At 40.9% G+C, this 23849-nt stretch overlaps 1 protein-coding gene and 1 pseudogene across 2 annotated transcripts; both read left to right on the top strand.

Annotated features, from left to right (window-relative positions):
* Positions 1-121: 121 nt before the first annotated feature.
* On the top strand, positions 122-23849 carry LRRC66 (leucine rich repeat containing 66). The gene is made up of 5 exons (XM_082462239.1): positions 122-401; positions 3237-3737; positions 13025-13194; positions 20110-20299; positions 21564-23849. Exons 2-5 carry the CDS (start codon positions 3242-3244, stop codon positions 23438-23440), a joined length of 2733 nt encoding a protein of 910 aa, XP_082318365.1. The 5' UTR covers positions 122-401; positions 3237-3241; the 3' UTR covers positions 23441-23849.
* LOC309661051 (dr1-associated corepressor pseudogene) lies at positions 13201-18761 on the top strand (annotated as a pseudogene). The gene has a single exon. The product of its transcript is annotated as a dr1-associated corepressor pseudogene (transcript).

The raw sequence follows: 23849 nt of genomic DNA on the forward strand, positions 1-23849 counted from the left end.
TTTAATTGTTAAAATATTAGCAGGTTTCTACTTACTCATATAAATGTGCTGAATGTAAATACAGCTTGAGAATTGGACGCTGCCAGTATTTATGTAATCTCTCTGGAATCCTGGAACTCAAAGTTAGAAGTTGTACAGACCCCGTCTGCAAAGTCCTACCCTCTGCATTGCAGAAGGCCTCTCTCTGTTGGCTTTTCCCCCAGTATCCCAGGGGAGCGTGCACCACGCTGTCTGTCGCTGTCACCTCTGCAAGAGGCCAGAGCTTGGAGATGAAAGGGTTGAAGGTTTGCCACAGGGCAGGCTCCAGGGCAGATGGGTGGAGCCTCAAAGGCTCAAGTCTAAAATCCCCACCTGGCTTGATTCAGAGAGAGACCCATTTGAAAAATCCCTAAGGATCAAAGGTATGCCTTAGAAACGGTGTTACTGTTTTGTTCTTTCTACATCTTAGCAAAACTAGCCTCTCCTGCTTTTTTTCTTCTAACTGTTGTAACTTCTCTTTCTTTTATATAGGAATGAACTCTTCATTTCCTTTCTACTTTGTTTTTTCTACTGCCTTCTCCCTATCTCACTGTCTGACACACCCAGTATTTCTGCTTCCTCATACTTCAGCTTGAATATGTCCATTTAAAGATTTACATTCCACGTAATTGTCTCCAATATCCTCAGAAAATTTTTCTGGAGTTCTCAGGTGTTCCTTACCTAATACATATAAGTTTGTTTTATATATATATCTAATATTTTTTTAAAATTTACAAATGAATACCTTTCACTTTATGATATAAGATTATCTTTATCTAGCTGTTTTGAACTCAAAACTGTTAGTTATAGATAAATCTCTTCAACTTAGAAAGAATCAGGTCAGTGAAAATCTTACTTAAGTCCCCTTAAGAAGAAGTTTTTTTCAGCCACATGTTTCTCTTCAGTATTGTGGTGTGCCTGTGAAGGATGAATCTTTTTTCATTGCTGATGTTGTTACATTACCTTGCTATATAATTACATATGTAATGATTGCAGCTTTGAATATGGTAACAAATATCTTTCTGACTCTACAAATTAATTCAGTTTCTGGTATTGCATAAGAGGCACACTTTAAAAATAAATCACTCCTCCATGCTGTAGGGCACCTTTGCAGTTCACAGCCACGTGTACTGGAACTTAGATGCCTTTCAAAATATGGCAGATTTGACCTTGTATGAAACCAAAGTTTAGAAAGTTACATGGTAAATTTCATCCATTGCATGCATTCATTTATCCAAGCAGAGCATAGCCCTATGACAGACTGCAGACTATTAAAAATATAAAACATGGGGAAAATATATAGATACATAGATGAGATAAATAGATGACAGGTAGATGATACAGATATAGCCCTATATATAGATATATAGATAGCATAGTCCTATGACAGACTAAAGACTATGAAACATGTAAAACATGGGGGGAAGTTGTATATATATGTATGTATGTATGACAACATGGCCCTTACCATCTGGGAGCTTATAGTCTTTTGGGCTGTTTAAAACAGACGCAATGCAAAGCAATAACAATACAGGACAGTACTGATATTCTGTCAAACTGAATGTTACTAACATGCATTCATTCATTCAATAAATATTTACTGAAAGATTTCTGAACAAAATAGAGGCCAAAGCAGGAAGAAGGGTCTTCAGGTCATAGGATTTGTGATGGATCTGGGAGGACATATGTACGATTTGGACTGAGGAGAGGAAAAGGCATTGGGCTTGGAATTGGAGTGAACTAAAAGCTAATTTTTGCGTGAGATCTACATATATACCGAGGTGCACAAGCCCCATCTTGTAGTTGCTCATGTACTTTTAAAACTAGTTCATAAAGTAAAGTAAATAATACAAAGCCTGGGATGCCAACCTGAGGGATTTGGACTGTAGGCACTGCGGAGCCCTTTAACAATTCTGAATGAGGATACGATATGGGAAAACAGTACTACGGGGAAGTAACCCTTTGGAATTTCATTGGATGAATCAAGAAGGAAAATTGAAAGGCAGTGACAGGAAAACCAGTTAGCCCATTCTAGTGTTGCAGATTAGTGATGAGAACTAGAGTGGTGCCATTTGCCATTGGAACAGAACGGAAGGGACAATTTGTTGTAAACCTACGTGCCGAGTAATGGGGTTATTTGTACACACACTTTTTTAATGGAATTTAGTAATTAAAACAAATCACAAAAAAGTTATTCATCTACTCTTAAAATTGTTTTTTGTGTATACATTCAGGCATTGTGATTTGTAGTTACTTGTTTTAAAGCTTTCAGTTGCTTCTCAAGAATCTTTGGTGATTATATCTTCATGGGTCCTAGGGAGAGCATCCTTTTTATAACCCTTTTTTTTTTTAACGTAGATATCTAAATGGTTTCAAGTGGATTTGAAAAGTCACGAAAGCCGCAAAGACAAAGCTCGTAGTTCTTCTAGTCATTAAAAAAAATCAAGAGTCTCTTTCGTGAGTTGAACTTTCCACCGATGCAGTTCCACGGTTTGGTGTAACTGTATGGCTTGTCACTCATGTGATAAAGCACATGGCTGATTACCGTGCTGTAAAATAAGGATAATAGACTTTGCTCGGTACTAAAGACCAGGAAGAGAATTTTTTTTTTTTTTTTTTTTTAGTTTTCTGTTTTGTTCAAAGCTTTATCCTGAAAATAGGCACTACATAATATTTTTTATTTTTTATTTTTATTTTTTTATTTTTATTTTTTTTAACATCTTTATTGGAATATAATTGCTTTACAATGGTGTGTTAGTTTCTGCTCTACAACAAAGTGAATCAGCCACACATAGACATACGTTCCCACATCTCCTCCCTCCCGCATCTCCCTCCCTCCCACCTCCCCCATCCCACCCCTCCAGGCGGTCACAACTTTTTAATCTTGGTAGGTTTCCCTCATTCCAAAGCAGACTGCAGGGTGAGTAATCCTGGAAAAGCAGACTCAGAGGTGAGGCCCAAGTGAATACATATTTTCTGACAAATCAGGAGGGGTTCTTTCTTTAAAAATGTGGCATAAATGTAATTTTACACTATAGCTGTTTACCATTTTGGTAGCTACATTTTGCCCCACTTTCTAAGAAATCAAACATCCGTGTAAATTGGCAATCAAGGCAAGATAACTCTCCTAAATCTTAAATTGAAAATGAAAATTTCTGCTTATTTGCTATTAGTTTTTACATAAGTTATTTTGAATAAGTCAATTTTTCTTTCTCCAGGCATTATGAAAAACCTACGTTTCAGAGTCATTACCATGGTTATAGGTCTTTATTTTACTGGCACAATGACAAACCCATCAAGAAAAAGCAGTATTTTATTCAATTCCGAGTGCCAATGGAACGGATATCTTCTGACAAATTGTTCTTTTGCTGGAAAGCATGAAATACCTGTGGACATATCACAGATAGCAGCCACAGTGGATGTAAGTTCCAGTTTCTTTAGGGTTCTCTTACAAACTCACATGAAAAAAGAAGAATGGAGTATAAAACACCTGGACCTCAGTAACAATCTCATATCGAAAATAACCTTAAGCTCTCTTGCACATTTTCATGCTTTGGAAATATTAAACCTCAGCAACAACGCCATTCACTCCGTGTCATTGGATCTACTCAGTTTTAAGTCCTTGTGGGTGAAACGCCACAGAGGCAGATTGAGAAATGGGCTTCCATTTCTAAAGTTGCTCATTCTTCAAAGAAATAAACTCAGTGACATTCCCAAGGGTAAGTACAACTTTAAAAGATGGACTAGACCACGAAACAATGAGTATGTGGAGAGCTAATGTTTTATGTCAATAAGAATTCCAGGTTTGTTTTCAGTTTCAAGGAAACAGCTGAAAGCAAAGCAATTGGATCAGAGCAAATATAATAAAAGGAGTTTCTTAGTGGAATTTTAAGTTATAATATGTGGAATTTAAAGTCAATGTAATTTAATCTCCCATTGCTATAACTTACATTAATCTTATATGGATTTGTCAAGAGATACTAGGAAGTATTTAAGTACTAAATAATAATGTGTGATTTTAAATTACCTACTTTGATTTATGTTTTTTTTTACTAATTACAGAAAAGCACTGAGAAATAACTAGTTCAGATGCTTTTAATATGTAACTGCAAATTAAGTGTTGCCGTATTTATAATTTTTATTTTTACAGAATACATTTTACATCTTCTTACCTAGTTTTCCTCCAAATGTAGACTACATATATGCTAATATTATATATAAACTTCCTTATTATCAAATCAAAGTAGAACTCCTTAGCAGAAATCCACATACCCTCCTATTATAATAAATTCTCATCCATTCCAACACTCAATAACCTACATTTTGGAGTTCCTTAACTAATCCACCAATGTTTTATTTAGAAAATGTATCAGATTCATAAGCCAGAGCTTCCTTTTTATATTCAGGAGTGCTAGACAGTTTCCTTCCCCTGTCTATTTTCAGTCTTGGTCACTATTTGCTAAGTACTTACTTTATATAAGATCTTATGCTAAAAAAAAGAAAGTGTAAGGATATTGTCATTTTTCTCCATCTCAAATTATGCATATTTAGTTTTTCTCGTTTTCAGTTCTTTCATTTCATGCTTTTATTTTTTTATTTATTCATTTATTTTTTGCTCTTTCTCCAGTATCTTGTTTTAAGCATAATTTTGACTATAATAGCCTGGCAGGTGAAGGGACTACTATTTCAGTCACCACATCAGCAGAATTGTGTGAGAAGGACAGGAGTCTTCTCTCCCTGAACTTTTCCATAAAAGCAATGTATAGTATTTTCAGTGCAAAGTGTAAACTAATTGCGTTTTATTTTATGATTTTTATCATATTGTTCTTATTACAAAAGGAATGCCTGTTTTTTGTAAAACATTAGGAATTAAAGAAAAATTTAAAGGGAAACATTAAAGTCCCTCATGTAATATGTATTCTTCAAGTTTATTCTTTATGCCTACATATATATTTTTCTTTCAAAACTGGATTTACTGTCCATAATATTTCATAACATAATTTTATATCACAGAATATTTTGAACATCTTTACATAATTAAGCAATCTCATAAATAATATTTTAAATAGTTGAATAATTTTAATATATACATATATTATAATCTGTTCAAACAACATTTAGATTATTTCCATTTTGTTTGCTATAACTCTGACAAACATCATTAAAGCTACACATATCCACATGATATAACTGTGTTTTCTAACTAGTATGGTAGATGTGAATCTCAACCCACGAATTCAAGTGTACCGGAGATATAACCTTCTACTGTTTAAAACTCAGCACAGTTTCTGATTCTGAGCCCCCATTTTGCTAGCGTCAGTTGTGCTGGGATGTAGGGGTACTTACACTTAACATCAGTTTTTCATGGGCTTTCCTTTATCTTTTCCTAGATTTATACCGCAGCTCTAGAATCTTATACCCTGACAAGGCATCAAAGTGTGTGTGTGTGTGTGTGTGTGTGTGTGTGTGTGTGTGTGTGTGTGTGTGTGTGTGTGTCCCTTACCCCCTCTAGCCAGAGAATGTTTCTTTTCAGTCTTTCAGTTTGGAGAAAATTCTTACCTGCTTTTGTTTCTTCAAAACTCTCTATCTAGATCTAGAAATTCCTTTCCTCTAAAGATTCAGGCCTTTGGAAAACAAAAGCCAAAAAGGCTTGTAGTCGCCTCTGCTTGCCTCTGCTTTCTGCCTTGCGATGTGCCTCACCTGGAACAATTAACACAGAGCTTTTACTTTCTGCTTGAACAGAGAGAAAGGACACAAGGAAAATAGAGACAGGTAAAAGCTTAATATGTCAAAATATTATCCCACCATAACAGTAGATAGAGAAACGCTGACTATATCTCCTTAAGGCAGATGAATTCTCCAGAGCCAACTGGAGGTTAGGATGAATACATTTCATTTAAGGACCAAATATCCCTATAAAATGCAGATACAGTCCCATCCTCCTTTCCCAAGTTAAACTTCTGCCTCCCAGAATATCAGGAAATACGTTAAGCTTGCCAAGGAGGGGATAAAAAGATGTGAAATGAGCAAATCCTTTACCTGAAATTCTAATGGAATTCTAGCAAATAAAACCATGGAGAGATGAATGAAACAGATTGATGATGGAGGTCCACTGTAAGCCCTGAATCTAATTGGATGTAATTCAGAGTTCTTTTCTCCATAGCATTTTGCGGTTTGAAGTGTTTTCCTGTAATCATCATACACTTTCAGTTGTTATTAGGGACTAGAGTCCCCTCTGGCGTCCCGTCCCATTTTATGATTCTGTGACTATGGCTGGGTAACTCTGACGTTGAAATCCCATTTTCGAGGGAAAAAGCTGGTAAGAGAGGTGCCTCCTGAAGTGCCATCCTATTCCTGACCTTTGTTCTTTTTTGATTCCTTTATCCTACGCCTTTTTAAAGGAAATGTCTAGATAATGTAATATTTACTCAGAACTGTGAGGATTAAAGGAAAGATGTATCTTAAGAACCTAACTTAACACAGTATTTGGCATCATAAACAGTAGCTATTAAAATGTGAAAAGTACTTCATAAACTTCTAAAGTACTTTGCAAATATTAGTTATTATTACTCTCGGCACAAATTGAGAATAACAGTCTTTTAGAAACAAATGATAAATTTGTTTTTGTCTGAATCTCAAGTTATCTTTTAAAATGTTAAATAATTATTGCAGTAGATGTGACTCCTAGCCCACTATAATTCATAAGCAGAGAATCATTTGTATCTAACTATTTACATAGGTGTTTGCACTCATCTAAAGATAATTAATTAGAGATTTCTCAGAAAGCAGCAATCAAGCAATTGGTCTATAGCACCTTTCTAAATCATGTTTCACATGTCTTAATATGGTGACAGTTTATAGAGCCAGTGAAAAGTTGCTTTGACTGTGGAAAGCCCATTTTTGTAAGGGTGAAAGATCACATTGACTAACCAGCCCAGTGTCAGCTGATTTCCTTTCTTGATGCTGATCATCTGTGATGTTACCAATAAGCTTCATGTTGGGAAAACACCCAGAGGAGGTACCGGCCAATGCAATTCACAAAACAGAAGCCAGCCATGAATTTAACCTTCATGATCATTCCACCTTCCTCCCATATTCTTGGAGTACAGCATTAATAATGGAAAAATCAGTTTAAAAAAATTGAGAACAAGGGGATTGGTCTCCAGTTAAACTATCCCACTTTCATCAAGCAGTATTTCTGGAGTGCCCACAAAGTGCCTGAAAATGCACTCAGCACCAACATCTTACTGAGTTTCCAGTTAGGTTGAAAGACCAGATGTGACAGCCTCACATTAACATACTAAATTCCAGAATCCAAGAGATAAATATGTTATCAATGAGTTGAAATAATACCTGATTTTTGAAACTGATGGAGGAGACAAAAACATAACCAGTGTATTGTTGAAACAAAAAGTATATTCTTTTCATTTGTAGGGAATTGAACCTTTCATCCTGATTACTATTTGGATTATGGAAATACCAATAACCAATGCTCTCAAAACCAATTCAGTTTCTAAAGTAACAAAAGGAATGTATATCATTAAGCTAAGAGGTCAAGGTCTTTGGCTCACCTATATAAATTTGACCACATTAAGGGGCTGATTTTATGACTCAAATATCTTATCCAGCATCATTCCAGACTCTATTCCAATTCCTAATACTCTTTGAACTTGAAGCCATAACCCTTGAATATCATCATTTTATGTTATCAGATTATCACATTTGGGAGACCACTTAAGAAGTTCAGAGTCCAAAGGAATATTTCTAAGATGGCGTAATGTCTGGGCGTGCCCTCTGTGGCCTTTTTTCTCATAGACACTGAGATAATTTCTTGGAAATAATGAAACTGCCTCTGGCGTTTTAAATGCAAAGGCTTATCAAATTCCTGCCTATGTGATCATCAGAAAGCAGTTCAATAAATAATCCCATCTCCACAAAAGTGCCTCCATATGCCTCTCCCAACATTTGACTCTCTTAAAACATAAAATGTACTCTCTGATGTCCAAGCCCTAGCTCTGAATGCACCTCACAACCTCTTTCACTCACCTGAATACTCCTCAACGTTGATTTGCCATGCAAAATACGTAAAAGAACATATTCCCTTATTGAGAAACACAGCCAAGAGTCATAGAAGAGTTTACCCAAATTTTCCAACTCCATCTTGAGAGACCCCCAAACAAAAAGGTCATTTGCAGGACTCCACCAGTTCTCTTAATAACATTGAACCTTAATTCTCTAAAATTGGAAGTAAAAGGAAAATCTTCATGTGGGAGGAGTAACTGAACTTCACAGTCTTAATTCCTATGTGCAGAAGTTTCCCTTCTTCTTGGGGATCTTAGCTTGATATTAAGAAGGGAGTCAAATAAGAGGATATTCTTATAACTCTCCATGTTCAAAATCACCCCCATGCTTGGGCATGTTCTGGTCCCACTCTTCCTATTTACTCTTTTACTTTATCTTTTATACTTTTATACTCCTTGTATTACTCTATTTGCTTGTTTATTGACCTTAAACAAGTCACTTAACCTATAAAAGCTTCCTGGTCCTTATCTTTATCTGGAGATAGTGATATATACAGGCTTGATGTGAGGGTTAGAGATAGCATTTGTAAAAACTATAACACACAGAGTGATGATATATGTAAAACATCTCTCATTGTACCTCGTACATAACAGATGCTCAAAAAGTGTTAGTTCTCCCTTAGGGCCATTTGATCAGCCTGAGTATCTAATTCTGTTTCCCATCTCAGTCTTTGCTATAATAGTCATCACCTCCTTGATTTCTGGTACAATGAGTAACTGAAGGTGATTTTCATTCTCTTTCTACAACTGTTCAGAGTTTGTATAAAGTTCAGAGTACTCACCAACAATCTTGCACTACAGTTCATACTTCTGTAGGCCTGTATAATGTTGGAGGCCGCTGATTCTCCATGTTCTGAGTGCCCTGGTCTGTCCTCTGGCTCTCTGAACCACGCTGACCTGTGAGACCATCACCACTATCAAGATAACTATCCATCACCCCCCAAAATTTCCTCATGCCTCTCTGCAATCTATCTTTCCCACCCATCATCTGTCCCCTGCCCAAGTAGCCACTGATCTTCTTTCTGTCACTATCGATTCATTTGCATTCTCTATAATTTTATATAAATGCAATCGTTCAACACATTCTTTTATTTTTGATGTATCTTCTTTCATTCAGTATAATTATTTTGAGATTCATCCATGTTGTTGTATGTATTAAAATTGCATTCCTTTTTATTTCTGAGTAGAATTTCATTGTGTGGATACTCTCATTTACCTGTCAGCAGACACTTGGGCTGTCTTTTTTGGTATTACAAATAAAACTGCTAGCTAAAGGGATGGAGAAAGATATGCCATTAGCGAAACACTAATCTAAGGAAAGGTGGAGTAGCCATATTAATTTCAGACAAAGGAGACTTCAGGGATAAAGAAAGCACTACTTAATGATAAAGGGAAGAGTTCCTGAAGGGGATATAATAATTCTAATGTGAATACACCTAACAATAGATTGTCAAAATATGTGAGGAAAAACCTGACAGAACTGTAAAGAGAAGTGAGCAAATCTGTTACCAAACCTAACTTGCGTCTGCTGGCCCGATGTGCAACAAAGCCGATCTACTGGCACCGGGTTGTGGTGAAGGAGAGCACAGACAGCATTTACCTCAGGGTGCCGAGGAAGGAGAACAGGCAGCTCATGCTCACATGGCCTGAACTCCTTGATGGTTTTCAGAGAAGAGTTTTTAAAGACAGGGTGAGGGAGAGGGTCATAGGGTGTGTGATCCGCTCATGCGCAATTCTGTGATTGGTTGATGGCAAAGAAACAGGGTGATGTTTCAGGAATCATCAACCTTCTGGTTCCAACCATGGGGTCTACCTATGTGCTCATGGGGTCAGCATGCAGTTAACTTCCTCCACCTGGTGGGGGTCTTAATATCTGCAAAACAGGTCAAGGCTATGACTCAGGATATTAGCTATACCCTTGAGGAGGAACTAAAGGTCACTGACTTTTTTTTATAGCTAAACTATTATTTTTTTTAATTGAAGTATAGTTGATTTACAATGTTGTTCCAATCTCTGCTGTACAGCAAAGTGACTCAGTTATACACATATATACATTCTTTTTTTATATTCTTTTCCATTATGGTTTATCACAGGATACTGAATATAGTTCCCTGTGCGATATAGTAGGACCTGGTTGCTTATCCATTCTAAAGGTAATAGTTTGCATCTGCCAACCCCAAACTCCCCCAGTCCGTCCCTCTCCCTCCCCCACTCTCCCTTGGCAACCACAAGTCTGTTTCTGTTTTGTAGATAGGTTCATTTGTGCCATATTTTAGATTCCACATATAAGTGATATCACATGGTATTTGTCTTTCTCTTTCTGACTTACTTCACTTAGTATGATAATCTCTAGTTGCATCCATGTTGCTGCAAATGGCATTATTTCATTCTTTTTTATGGCTGAGTAGTATTCCATTGTATATATGTACCATATCTTCTTTATCCATTCATCTGTCAATGGACATTTAGGTTGTTCCCATGTTTCGGCTCTTGTGAACAGTGCTGCTATGAACATAGGGGGGGCATGTATCTTTTTGAATTATAGTTTTGTCTGGGTATATTCTCAGGAGTGGGATTGCTAGACCATATGGTCATTCTATTTTTATAAACTATTATTATTTTGTCTTGCTCGACTGTTTTCCTTTGTTTCTACATTTTGTCACTTCTGTGATTGAATTTGCTCTTTGGAACTTGGGGAAGCCCTAGGAGGCTAAAGCTTTTCTACAAATGAGAGTCCAGGGACACAGGGGTCTGTCCCTGAGAAGGCCCTGCAAGGTCCAGCTCCATTTCAAATCCACTGTTACAGTTGGAGATTTCAACACCCCCCTATCCATTGATAGAGACCAAACTAGACATGGTCTCCCTCTCCACTGAACTCCTGGGGTACTTATTCAATTCAGTTAAGTACTAGATATGATAGGGACCATGAGCTCACATCCCTGTACAGGTCAGGCAATTATCATGAAAATGTTAAGAAACTTCTTTCATATCAGCTTCTGTGTTGCATTTTTTTCTCAAGACCCATACATTTGCATATTAAAACACATAGGAATATTCTTCACTCCAGAAAGAAATGTATTTTCTCCAGAGCTGGGTTCCCAAGTTGGATGCCTCCTGGCTGTAATGATGAAGCAGAATCCTGCTGGGGGTGGGAGGTGGAAGGGAGAATAGACTAAAGTGCCTGGGGCAGCGGGGCAACACACAGTGGCTCAGCAGTGGCTATTTATGAACCAATATGGAAGTATTTCTCACCAGCATATGCCAGCTGAATCTCAGCCTTGGCTCTCTCTCTCATTTTTTTAAACATACAGGCTTCTTGGCCTATCCTTTGTCTTCCTATTTTTGCTAGAGACATCATATTCTTCTATAAGTGCATGCCCCATCCAAAGCAGGCAGCCCTCATTCAGCTCCAGCCAAATGTCTTGTGCCAGTTGAGACTTATTTTTCAAGAGAAGCTAGAAATGTACATGTTTGTATTGAATCTTTGATGTTGGCTCAACAACTTTTAAATCTCTGCACAGGTCAAACACTGTGACTTCTAGTCTATTGAATGTATATTATATATTGGGCATTACAAGTGTTCACAAAGGTGTGAATTCTGCCCTGAAAGGACTAATCATCTGATGGAGAGGCTGACAAACAACAATTATTTTACAGTCAATAGTGGGGGTAAAACTGCTTTATATAACTAATAACTTTTTCTTGTGTGTGTGTCTTATCACGCAACCAGACACAAAGTTTCTCTGCTGTCTTTGTCCTCAGCACGAAGTGCCATGCTCATAATATTTTGACTGAGTTGTGGTCCTTGTGGTCTCTTGCTTAGTCTGTGCAGCTGAAATGAGCAAATGAGAACATAGATGTGCAGCCATTTCATTTAGGTCATCATCTGTCTGCATAATTAGTCTTACAGTAAGTACTGACAATAGATAGTAGTGCAGATAGTAGACAAGGAATAAACCCTTCTGGAATTGAACCAACCTGATCTGCTATGTAGTAGTTTGTTAAAGACACAGACTATGTGTGAGAACAGAGCAGAAGGAAATGTAAAAATGCAGGGCTTCCATGTGAGACTCATATGGGAACTCAAATTTGGAAGACTGCTATGGCTGGCACATCATTCTCAACCTTTATCTTCAGTGCCAAACGGGCCTCATGGTTACTTCTGGAATCAAGTGAAATACAAAGGCAGAGACCAAAACTCAATTATATTATTTTGCCAGAAAATAAAACCTCTAGCTATAACATACTACCTTTGAAAAATATAAAAAAGAGTTATAATATCAACAATAAGTAGTTAAAGGATACATCTACAAAATAGAATAAGAACATCTTAAAAGGGGAAGAATTCATCCATGTAAATAAAGCATCAAAACAACTTTTTCCTCTATAACCATAGCAAGATCATCCAGTTTTACCCATGGTTCAATCAAATAAGCAAGTATCATATTTACCGTTTCATTCAATCAAGGTTAAATTTTTGATTGATGCTTTTATTATAAAATTAGCACATGTTCATTCAAAGGAAGAATTCAAAAGTGTATAAAATAGAAGCATAGTTTCACCTCCCGCCACCATCCTACTTCTAAGTGTAGCTACCACTGGTAGCTTAGTTCATCTCCTTCCAGGCCTCCTTCTCTGCTCTCTTGAAACATATGTGTATGTTTGCATGTGGCCTTTTTTTCCAAGAGCATTGGAATTATACTCTACTTTCCTGCAACTTAACTTTTCCTTCCTGTTCAGTTATTTCATGTTGATCTATCCCATTCTCTTTTAAGACTACACAGTATTTTGTAGTATTGATATGCCATCCTTTGCCCATTCTCTGTCGTGAACCATTTAAGTTGTGTCCAATTTTCCACCATTACAAACAATGCTGCAGTAAATACCACCAATTTATATTTCAATTTGCTTTTTAATTTTAACAGGGCTATGGAAACTGAAGTCATTACAGAGTTTGGATCTGTCATTCAATGGGATAACGCAAATTGGTTTGTCTGATTTTCATAACTGCCTGCAACTAGAAAACCTCCATTTAAAGAGCAACAAGATACTCAGAATTCATCCACAAGCCTTCAAGGACCTAAAAAAATTACAGGTTAGAAAATAGTGTTTATAATATTTCAAATATGCAGAACTATAGGCAATTATATTAGAGGAATATTTCCATTGAAGAGTTTCTTCATGCCCAGTAGTACTGGCTACCAATCGAAAAATATGTCTATTTTAAGATTCCCCTAAAAGAGCCGAAGTCTCTCTCTTGCCTCAAAAATCCAAGGCCTCAGTAGTGGACATGAATGTGGACATTTTATTTGAACATGTATGCTCAGCAGCAAGAATTGGTACATTATTTTTCCTAAATCTAATTAAACCCAACTCCAAGCTGCAACTTACCAGTTGGCAAGAAATTAAATCTCGGTTATTAGCAAGGCTCCCTCCCTGAACTACAAGGTCAGTCAAAGGTCCCTGGGGTTTTATGCAATTTGGGACTATATGGGCCTAAATGGGCTCTACACCCCATATAACCCAGGACCACATGGGCCTCTGAAGGCCAGTGACCCTGGTGCTTCCACACCAAACTTGGGCACAGAATAATACAAATCATAACGATATCCACTCATCCTTGCATCACACTTACCACGTGCCACATGCAGTTCTAAACATCAGAGCCATGTTGGGGGGATCGACGTCACATTTTGGAGCCATGGTGCCTGTCTCTCGGGCACCTTGCAGTGAATCTCACCGAGGTCCTGACGGCTGGGAGTGTGAGTAAGCCCCAGAGCCCTGCTCTAGCTTTGGCAGCTTCAGCCCCTTCTCCTCCTAGCCCCTTCCTCCTCTCTCCTCCTCTTTGGGGAGATATTGTAAGATCTCCCCTCAGTGCTCCTTTAGAAACACCAGGACCTAGAGATGGCTTAGGAGAAGCTTGAATCCCCCGTCCCCGTAACCTGCACCACACACCCCCATTCTTTATATAGGCCAGTATCATCCAATAAAGCATAATGTGGGCCACGTATGTAACTTTAGATGTTCTCGGTAACTAGATTTAAGAAGTAAAAATAAGCAGGTGAATTTAATTTTACTAATATATTTTGTAACCCAATATATCCAAATATTATCTTTTACACATGTAGTCAATATAAAAATTATTTATGAGATATTTTCCATTCTCTTTTTTCATACTAAGTCTTCAAAGCCCTGTGTGTATAGCTGACGCTTGGTATCCAAGGGGATTGGTTCCAGGACCCCCATGGATACCAAACTCCGTGGATGCTCAAGTCCTTCATGTAAAATGGCATAGTACTTGCGTAAAACCTAAACACATCCTCCCATATACTTTAAATCATCTCTAGATTACTTATAATAATACAATGTAAATGCTATGTAAATACAATGTAAGTGCCATGTAAATAGTTGCCTGCGCAGGACAAATTCAAGTTTTGCTTTTTGGAACACTCAGAATTTTTTTTTTTTTTTAAACTATTTTCTGTCCGTGGTTGGTTGAATCCGAGAACGCAGAAACCACAGATATGGAGGGCAGACCGTATCTTACCCTTACTGCACATCCCAGTTTGGACAAGCCATATGTCAATGATCGATAGCCATACGTGGCCAATGGCTGTCACCTTAGAGCTCATCAATGCAGACAGCTGCCGTTTTCCCAGTTTTATGTAAGGTGCTCTTCAAGCATAGCTGCAAGACAAATGCCCAACCTCGCCCCCGCCCCTTTCAACCGGAATGGCCCTCCAAGCCTGTCCTCTCTCGAAGGGAGACTAGTGACGCAGTGGTGAGGGAGGTCGACTCTGCAGCCAGCTGCCTGAGTTTAAACCTAGGCTCTGCTGCTCGCCAGCCACACGATCTTGGTTAAGTTACCGAATCACTCTGTGCCTCAGTTTTCTCATCTGTAAAATGGAGGTAAGTTGCTTCCTTTTTCATAGAGTTTTGTGAGAATTAAGTGTTTTAATCCATAGACTGTGCTTTGAACAGTAGTTGGAATACAGTAAGCCCTTTATAAATGTAGACTACATATAGAAATTCTAAAGTGGCAGCGACGCCCTACTCTTTTAACCTACAAATCTGATTGTAAGCTTTCACGACAAGGGCCTGGCCCCTGCTTGCCCCTCCAGCCTCATTTCAAGCCACCCTCCCCTTGCTGACTGCATTCCTGCCTGGTTTTCACCCCAAGCCCTCCCCTCTTGCTGATCCTTTTGCCTGGAAGAGCTAACTCTTACTAGCCCTCAAGGAAGCCTTCCCTGGGTCTCCAGATTGAATTAGTTTCCCTTTATACACAGGTATAGTAGACTATGCTTTTTCCATATTGCACGTATGGAAACTGAAATTATTTCATTTTAGGTATGGTGTAGCCATTAATGCCTATATCCCCATAACCCTTCTACCAGACGGTGAGCTCTTTGAGGACATACATCATGTCTATTTTGTTTTCTAATGCTTAACATATGTCCTGTACATACCATGTATTTACAAACACTTGTTGAATAAACAAAGGAATGAATGGCTGGATGGTGATCACGGATAGGTGTATTAGTTATCTATTGCTGAGGTCAGCAATCCAGGCAAGGCTTGGCTGGGGCCTCTGCTGAGGGTGTCTCAAGAGGCTGCAGTCAAACCACGGAGGGCAGGTGGGCGACAAGCAGGCCCAGGGGCCGGGAGGCTGCAGGCAGTGGCGCTGGGCCCAGCACAGCAAGAGAGGCCCCGAGATGCCGAGCAAGAGGAGGTACAACGTGCGGCTCCCACCGGCCCGGATCAAGAAGATCGTGTAGACGGACGAAGAGATTGGGAAGGTGGCGGCGGCTGTGCCCGTCATCCTCTGTCGGGCGCTCGAGCTTTTCCCGGAGTCACTGTGGAGGAAGGCCTGCCAGTGACCCAGTCCTGAAACGCCAAGACCGTGACCACATCCCCCCGGAAGCAGTGCATCGTGCTGGAGCAGCAGCTTGACTTCTTGAAGGCTCTGGTGGCGTCCATGCCTGACGTGTAGGGGGACGGGGAAGACAACCGTGTGGACGGGAACAAGGGTCCCCGCAGGGGCCGGAAGAACGGTGGGATGCGAAGCAAAGGCAAGGACAAAAAACTGTCAGGGGCAGGCTCAGAGCAGGAGGATGTCTGAGGATACAGACAGTGACGGGGAAGAAGAGATACCCCTGGCCCCATCCCAGGCCAGCCACCCCCTGCCCGCTTCCAGAGCCCCGCCCCGACACCCTTCATGCCCTTCACCTCGACTCTGCCTCTGCCCCCAGCACCCCACCGCCAGGGACCCTCAGCACCTGAGGCAGAGGATGAAGAAGATTATGACTCCTAGCGCCCTCTGTCCCCCAGGCCACACCCCCTTGTAGCTGGGTTTAGTTGCTCTGGGGGGAAGGGAGAAGTTAGAGCTGTTCTTAAGTTTATTAATAAAATAATAATAAAAGGGGGGAAATAAAGGCTGCAATCAAGGTGTTGGCCAGGGCTGGAGTCTCACCTGAAGGCCCAGGGGAAGAAGGATCCACTTCCAAGCCCACGTGGTCGTTGGCAGGATTCAGTTCCACGTGGGCTACTGGGCTTCGGGCGCCGTTCCTTACTGGCTGCCAGCCTAAGCCTGCCCTCAGTTCTGTGCCATGGCCCTCCCCACAGGGCAGTTCACAGCATGGCAGCTCGCTTCAGAGCCCAAAGGAGAGAGCCTGCTAGCAAGAACATTACAGTCTTATGGAATGTAATCGTGGAAGGGACATCCATTGCCTTTGCCACGGTCTGTCGGTTAGAAGAGAGGCACAGGTCTTGCCTGTACTCAAGGGGAGGAGATTACCCAGATTGTGTGAATACGGGGGCAGGTTACTGGGGACCTGTCTGCCGTCGTAGTTATCAGAGCAGACGAGAAAGTCCACTTAACTTGGCAGTGCTCCCGGTTCACCACAAACAGGCTGTCAGATTGCCTGGGAACTTCATTTAGTATATTGTGTACTGATTATATTTGTATGTGTAATTTCCCTATGCCTGTTTTATTTCCTGTGCATTTTTATTGTGCTTTATAAGTCTTCTGCAGCTCACAGGTAATAGATGCTACAGGCAAACTAAAAAACAAGCCCAAGAATGTTCTGAATCATCTGTAATTCTAAATTACCTGAGCTGCCCAGAATCATACAATTTCTCTTTCTCTATTAACCCTTCTGCCTGTTCAGCAATAACTCTAAAAACTTCTTTGGGAACATGATGAGCATATTTGGTACCAGAAGGTCGAATATTAAAATGGATGTAGTTGCGTTTTTTCCCAGGAGACGTATTTAATACTTGCATTATATATTACGTGTCTTCCCACGTGGGAATCTTTTCAGAAACCGGATAGATTTTTCAAAGCATAAATTCATCATCATGTGGAGGTAGAATGAAATGTTTCGTTGGCATTTCAAATAAGCATTCCTTTTCTTCTGCCATTCTTCTTAGAGCAGTGATTTGTTAGCAACATTATATCCTTCTCCCGATCTTTCTATAATGTACACTCCTTTCAAATGACAGTGGATGGCCACTTCTTTAGCCAAATTGGACTATTCTGTTTTAATCTTTTCTCAGAAAGTATTCCTCCTGAATCATTTGATTAGCTTTCTGTCCTCTCTTCTGTTTTGCTTTTAGTTTCGTGATTTATAGTATAATAGCTGCTAGGATGAAAATAAAAATGCAGACATGCACTAAGAAGAAAATACCCCCAAAAACATTAGAATATTTCACCCTGTTGTTGAGGAGGGGGTACATAGAAAACTATTGATCCTAATCAAGGCCAGGCCAAAGCAAAGTTTTGTTTTGTTTTGTTTTTCCTTCCTGGTCCCAGTCTCCTACTTCCTATTTTTGACAGCCTTCCCTTGGGAGTCAAGAGTGCTTGGTTACTCAACAGTGCAAAGGTCCCCCTCACTAATGAGTCTTGGTTATGGTGCTGTTTGAGTGGTGCTGTCTTGGGAGTAAGCTCTTCTCAGGAATTTATATAACCCAAGATGCCAATGCTGCTTTTTCCCTGATGTTTATTAAACAATTGACCTGAATTACATTCAGCCTCCATGGTTTTCATCCATGGCCCTCTTTTTTACTTTTCAGCAAGGTTTGCATTTATGATTTTCTCCCAAACCCCATGACCTGGCTCTGCGCATCCCTTCACTCCAGTGCAGTGGGAGCTCAGGCTCCAAGAGGCTGTGTTCTGGAGTGGAAGGCACACAGCTGCGGAGCCAGATCAGATCTCAACTCTGCCATTCACTCATTCATTCATTCATTCATTTGTTCATTCCTCCATTATTTTCTGAGCACCTGGGTACCAAGCCTTAGGAGTAGGCATTATATGGGATATACTGTGACCTAGCCCAGTTTCCTCCTCTGTAAAAAGGGGGAAATGACAAAGCTGTTGGGAGGAATAGAGATAATGCATGTAAAGCACCCAGTAGAATGCCTGGTACACAGCGATGCTCTGCAAATGGTAGCTAGAGCTACACCTAACTATGCTGTCCTGGCCACATCACACCACTGCCATATCCAGCTTCACAGATCCTACTCTGTGTTTTTAGAGTCACTGAATCTTTTTTGTTCCCCAGTTTCCCCTTCATTTCTGATGAGACTAGGAAAATTAGTCATTTTGTTTATACTGAGTAGCCATGGATGCAGAGAAATGTACTATTACCTTTAGGATAATACTTGAGGCAACTAAGGAGAACAGTATGGAGGTTCCTTAAAAAACTAAAAATAGAACTACCATATGACCCAGCAATCCCACTAGTGGGCATATACCCTGAGAAAATCATAATTTGAAAACATACATGCACCCCAATGTTCATTGCACCACTATTTACCACAGCCAAGACATGGTGGCAGCCTAGATGTCCATCGACAGAGGAATGGATGGGGAAGATGTGGTACATATATACAATGGAATATTACTCAGCCATCAAAAAGAATGAAATAATGCCATTTGCAGCAACATGGTTGGACCTAGAAATTGTCGTACTGAGTGAAATAAGTCAGGCAGAGAAAGACAAATATTGCTTATATGCGGAATCTAAAATAATGGTACAAATGAACTTATTTACAAAATAGAAACAGAGTTACAGCTGTAGAAAACAAACATGGTTACGGGGGTTGGGTAGAGTGGGGGAGGCATAAATTGGGAGATTGGGATTGACATATACACACTACTATATATAAAATAGATAACTAATAAGGACCTACTGTATAGCACAGGGAACTCTACTCAATACTCTGTAATGGCCTATATGAGAAAAAAATCTAAAAAAGACTGGATATATGTATATGTATAACGGATTCACTTTGCTTTACACCTGAAACTAACACAACATTGTAAATCAACCCTACTCCAACAAAAAATTTTTTTAAAAAGTAAGTGTAAAATGCACACCAGATTTCAAAGACTGTAAAATAAGAGAATGTAAAATATCTCACTGTGATAATTTTTTGTACTGATTACATGTCAAAATGATAATATTTGGGGTAACTTGGATTAAATAAAATATTTTTTTAATTAAAAAAAAAAAATACTTGAGGCAAAAGAACTCTCTTTGCTACTTTTAGTCATCCGCAGTTCTTCTGGGCTCTATGTCCTCATCATCCAGTATCTCCTGCCACTTTGAAGATCACAGTGCTTCTAGACATTCTAGACCTGATATCTAATTCCAGACCTTGATAACAGCTGGGAGTCTAGGTTATATCGAACAGTACAAATCACAATTCATAGGAAAGAAGGAAGGGAAAATGATTGGGCATCTAATACAGGCACCATACTTAAAGCTTTCACATACATTTAATCCTCAGAACAACCCTGGGAGGTAGGCTCATTGAGAGTCAACAATTTGCCGAGTCTCACAGAGTTCTTAGGGACAGAGCAGGGAATTAAACCCAGTATTCTGACTCTGAAATCAGTGCTAAATTCATATTGCTTCCATAGAGATATAGACAGTATCTGTAACTAGTTTGTTTTGTCTCCAAATGTCTTTATTCACAGACTGTCCTAAAGTTGTTTCTTCTCAATCAGGTTGTAGACCTCAGCAACAATGCCCTGACCGCCATCCTGCCGATGATGATGGTGGCTCTAGAACTTCCCCACCTGCAGGCTGACTTGGCTGGTAACCAGTGGCAGTGTGACTATGGCGTGGCAGTCTTCCAAAATGTTATTTCTGAATCCTGGAGAAGAAAGTGGAATGCAATTTGCAACAAGTCTATTGGTAAGTCAGTAGTGCCTCTTCTCTCAGAAATGGTTCCATTTAAACAGAAAAGAGCACATGAAAAATTTAGTCTCATTTGAAACAATGACAGTCCCCCCAGAAGCAAGAGTGCTGATCTATGGCATTAGTCATCCTTGGGCTGTATCACAGAAAAATCATTGGTACCTAACTGTTTTCCTCAGTTCATGAACGAGTTTCTTCACGTGGTCAGAGAAACCTAGTTCAGCTAGCTCAGAAACCACTGGATTTGGTCAAAACCAGAAATTTCACAAAGAGAGGATTTTTCCCTAAAGCCCCGAAATGTCATATTTTTATCCCAAATATTAACAAAATAATTGATCAAAGAAAGCACTTCTAAAACTTGAAACATAATTATTTAAAGTGCTGGCTAACCCTCTGGAAGTATAATCCTATACATATACAAAACACACATATTTCAAAAGTCTATTTTTCTTTGATTTGTTCCCTGCCACTCTCCCAAACTGCTAAAATATGTGACTGCAGTTGAATATTTTGGAAAACTTTTTTTTTTTTTTTTTTTTTCCCCCACTATTAACTATCTTGGCTAATTCTCAAACTCCTAACTGGGGGGGGGGGGGGGGAAAAAGAGTCATTTTTTTTTTAAATGAGTCCTGGCCTCTGTTCTATTCAGGACTGCTATTAAGTAGAGACATGGCCATGCTTGCCGGGTTTAGGAGAAATCCATGAAGATTAGAGAGAAGTCTTAATGGTGACAGCCACACTTGTTTCACTGCCCCGTACGAGCCACAATGGCATTCTGAGTGTGGAGGGCAGAATGTCAGGAACCAGCAGAGAAACCTGAATATTTATGCTGTTTGCCAGCACTGAGGAATGGTGAGGAAATGATACAGCAAACACAGGTGTGGCCAAGGCAGATTCTGCAGAGGGTTGATGGAATGTTCTCGTAAATGTGCAGTAAGTAGGGAAGGCTGTGGAGAAAGGAGGAACAGACTGGCTTCCTTTCTCCCGTGGGCAGCAGTCAGTCAGGAAGCCTAAGAAACACAGTCTCCCGGGCCTGGGAGCAGCAGACCCGAGCCTGAGAGCCTTGTGTAAGTGTGCACAGAGCCTGACACATGCTGTCGGCATCGACAACCAGTCAAGCAATCAGCCAGTAAAGTTGCTAATCGTGTAATACCCGCTTTAAATCTAGCTAGACGAGGACTGAGGACTCACAGATGCTTTTTAAACCACTGGAATCTCATTCCCGTGTCAACTCAGCGTGTGCTTTTACCCCCACTCTCAGGGAAGGAGGAGGCATACTGGTGGACGCCCACAAGGCGAGCGTCCAGAGAGACCCACCTTCCTCGCGCTAATCTGAATCGTACGAAGAGCCTCACGGCGAGGAGCAAAGCTGAGAGGCCCTGGGAAGTGCGCTTTTCCACTCTGCGCAAGAAGGACCCTGCGGGCTCTGATACCAGTGAGGGGCAGAGACGGCTGCCAAGAAGGGTCAGGAGCGCCGGGGATGTGCAAGCTGCTGGCAGAAGGGAGGACGCTTCCCAGGACCTGGCCCTGGCCATCTGCCTGTCAGTGTTCATCACGTTCTTCGTGGCTTTCTGCCTGGGGGCTTTGGCGAGGCCTTATGTGGACAGACTGTGGCAACAGAGATGCCGGCAAAAAAGTCCAGGTTCAGGGAACGTGTATTCAAACCAGGGCTTCTACGATGAAATCGTAGCTGTAGGGAACAGGCAGCAGCCAAGGATGGATCTGCGCCAAACTTTCCACGGTCCAAACCTCTATGAGAACCAAGCCCCACACGCGGCTGTCACTCCTGCGAGGACGCTGGCACCGAGCAGCAAGGAGGCTGGCGGCCGGCAGGGCGGAGAACGATGCCGGGACCACACTGGGGCAGGAAGCGGGAAGGATAACGCGCTCCCAAATCACGGTGCAGCCCGGCCCGTTCTCCGCGGACGGCCGAATGCTGATGATACCCAACTAATGCCGGCGGGACAGGACTGCAGCTACAGGTATGATGTTCCTGGAGAAGTAAATTATGACACCGTGGCCGGGGAAGATTCCCTCGGTGAGCGTTCAGTGGGCATCCCTGCCGTGGCTGCCAGATTACAGACAAGCCCTGGCTCGATCCGTAAGGATTCCAACGAATTAGGCCCACCCCTCCCCAGGGAAATGGCCACGCCTGTCTCCCAAATGGTGGCGCGTACAAAAGCGCTGAGGACTGGAGAGAAGGAGGGGAGAGGGGGCACTCCACACTTCCCTTTGGAGTTTTCTAAGGAGAATGTGCTGAGCGCACAGCAGCAAAGGCTCGAGGGCGCCGGTGACGAGGAGGAGCCCCTCGCCCACTACGGAGCGGCCACGCTCAGTGACCCAGGAACCACGGATCCGTCCCCACCCGTCTTCGCTCCGGGCTGGGGTCATGACCTGCATGTGACTCCTGCTAACAAGGAGCTAGCACAAAAGGACGCTCCTGACGCTCAGTACGAGTTGCACACCGATTCTGACGAAGGGTCTTTATTTACTCTAAGTTCAACAAGTTCAGAAGACTGGAGAAATGTGGCTGAAGCAGAGGCACGTGGCGAGGAGAGCTGCAGAGCCAACGAGCCCCGGGGGGACGAGGACTCAGGGGAAAGGAGGGACAATGTCGTGTCATTAGAGAGTCTTGAGGACAGCATCGCCCTCCAGAAGATTCTGGGGAAATGTGAGAATCAGGAAGATCGTTCTGGAAAAACTCTCATTTCTGATCCAGACTACGGTTTGTACGAGACTCATCCGGAAAGTGGCTCTAACACCAATAAATTTGAGGATCCCTTGACCTTGCCCATGTCACTGGGCAACAGTCCTTGCAGTGATGAGATCCCAGGCATGTCCATTGACGACTGTGTCACAGCTCTTCAATCCAAGGCAGCAGAGTGGCAATGCTCACTTAGAGACTTGGAGTTTTCAGTTGTGGATGTTTCACCACAAACGCCAACACATTCTGCTGAAGTTCCCTCGGATCCTGATGAGAGTGTCTGTGGTGAAGGAGATGCAGACATTTGTAAATACGCACCTTACGTTCAGGGAGTAGACACAGCTCAAAGCAACATTCCTTCCAAGATCGCTGTGGGGAAAAACTTAAGACCCTCACGACAAGATTCTGAAGAGGACAACATGAATGGACACTGATGAGGGGTTTGTATGTCCTCTTGAGGACAGTGATTCCAGCAAGGTTATAAGCCAAACACAATTGTTACACTCCTGTGGTGATGAACCAGATCTTCAGTGTGAGAGGGGGTGGGGTGGTGGGAGGGGTATTTTGAAGATGGTGTCAGGAGCTAGGTACCACTATTACAGATGCTTCCAAATGAAACCAGTTCACTAAGAACACGGGAGCACTTCAGTGACAGAGACTGGGGTCAACATCCAGAGCCGAATCAATGAATTTGATTCTCTAAATTCTCCCCTATGTTCAGTTAATTCTAATATAAAACCACCATTCACAAGACATAGATCATTTAGGTAGGAAAGCACTGAGATATTTGAACATCAAAGGTTCCAATGAATAAATTTTACATTAAAACTGAACACGGATGAT

Source organism: Balaenoptera physalus (genome assembly GCF_965194825.1).
Source record: "Balaenoptera physalus genome assembly, chromosome: 5".
Lineage (NCBI taxonomy): Eukaryota > Metazoa > Chordata > Mammalia > Artiodactyla > Balaenopteridae > Balaenoptera > Balaenoptera physalus.

Excerpts from the sequence above, each read along its gene's own strand:
- LRRC66 (XM_082462239.1), top strand. The coding sequence starts at position 3,242 with ATGAAAAACCTACGTTTCAGAGTCATTACCATGGTTATAGGTCTTTAT. Across the intron at positions 3,738-13,024 it reads ACTCAGTGACATTCCCAAGG|GGCTATGGAAACTGAAGTCA; the intron begins GTAAGTACAACT and ends TAATTTTAACAG. Across the intron at positions 20,300-21,563 it reads AATTTGCAACAAGTCTATTG|GGAAGGAGGAGGCATACTGG; the intron begins GTAAGTCAGTAG and ends CCCCACTCTCAG.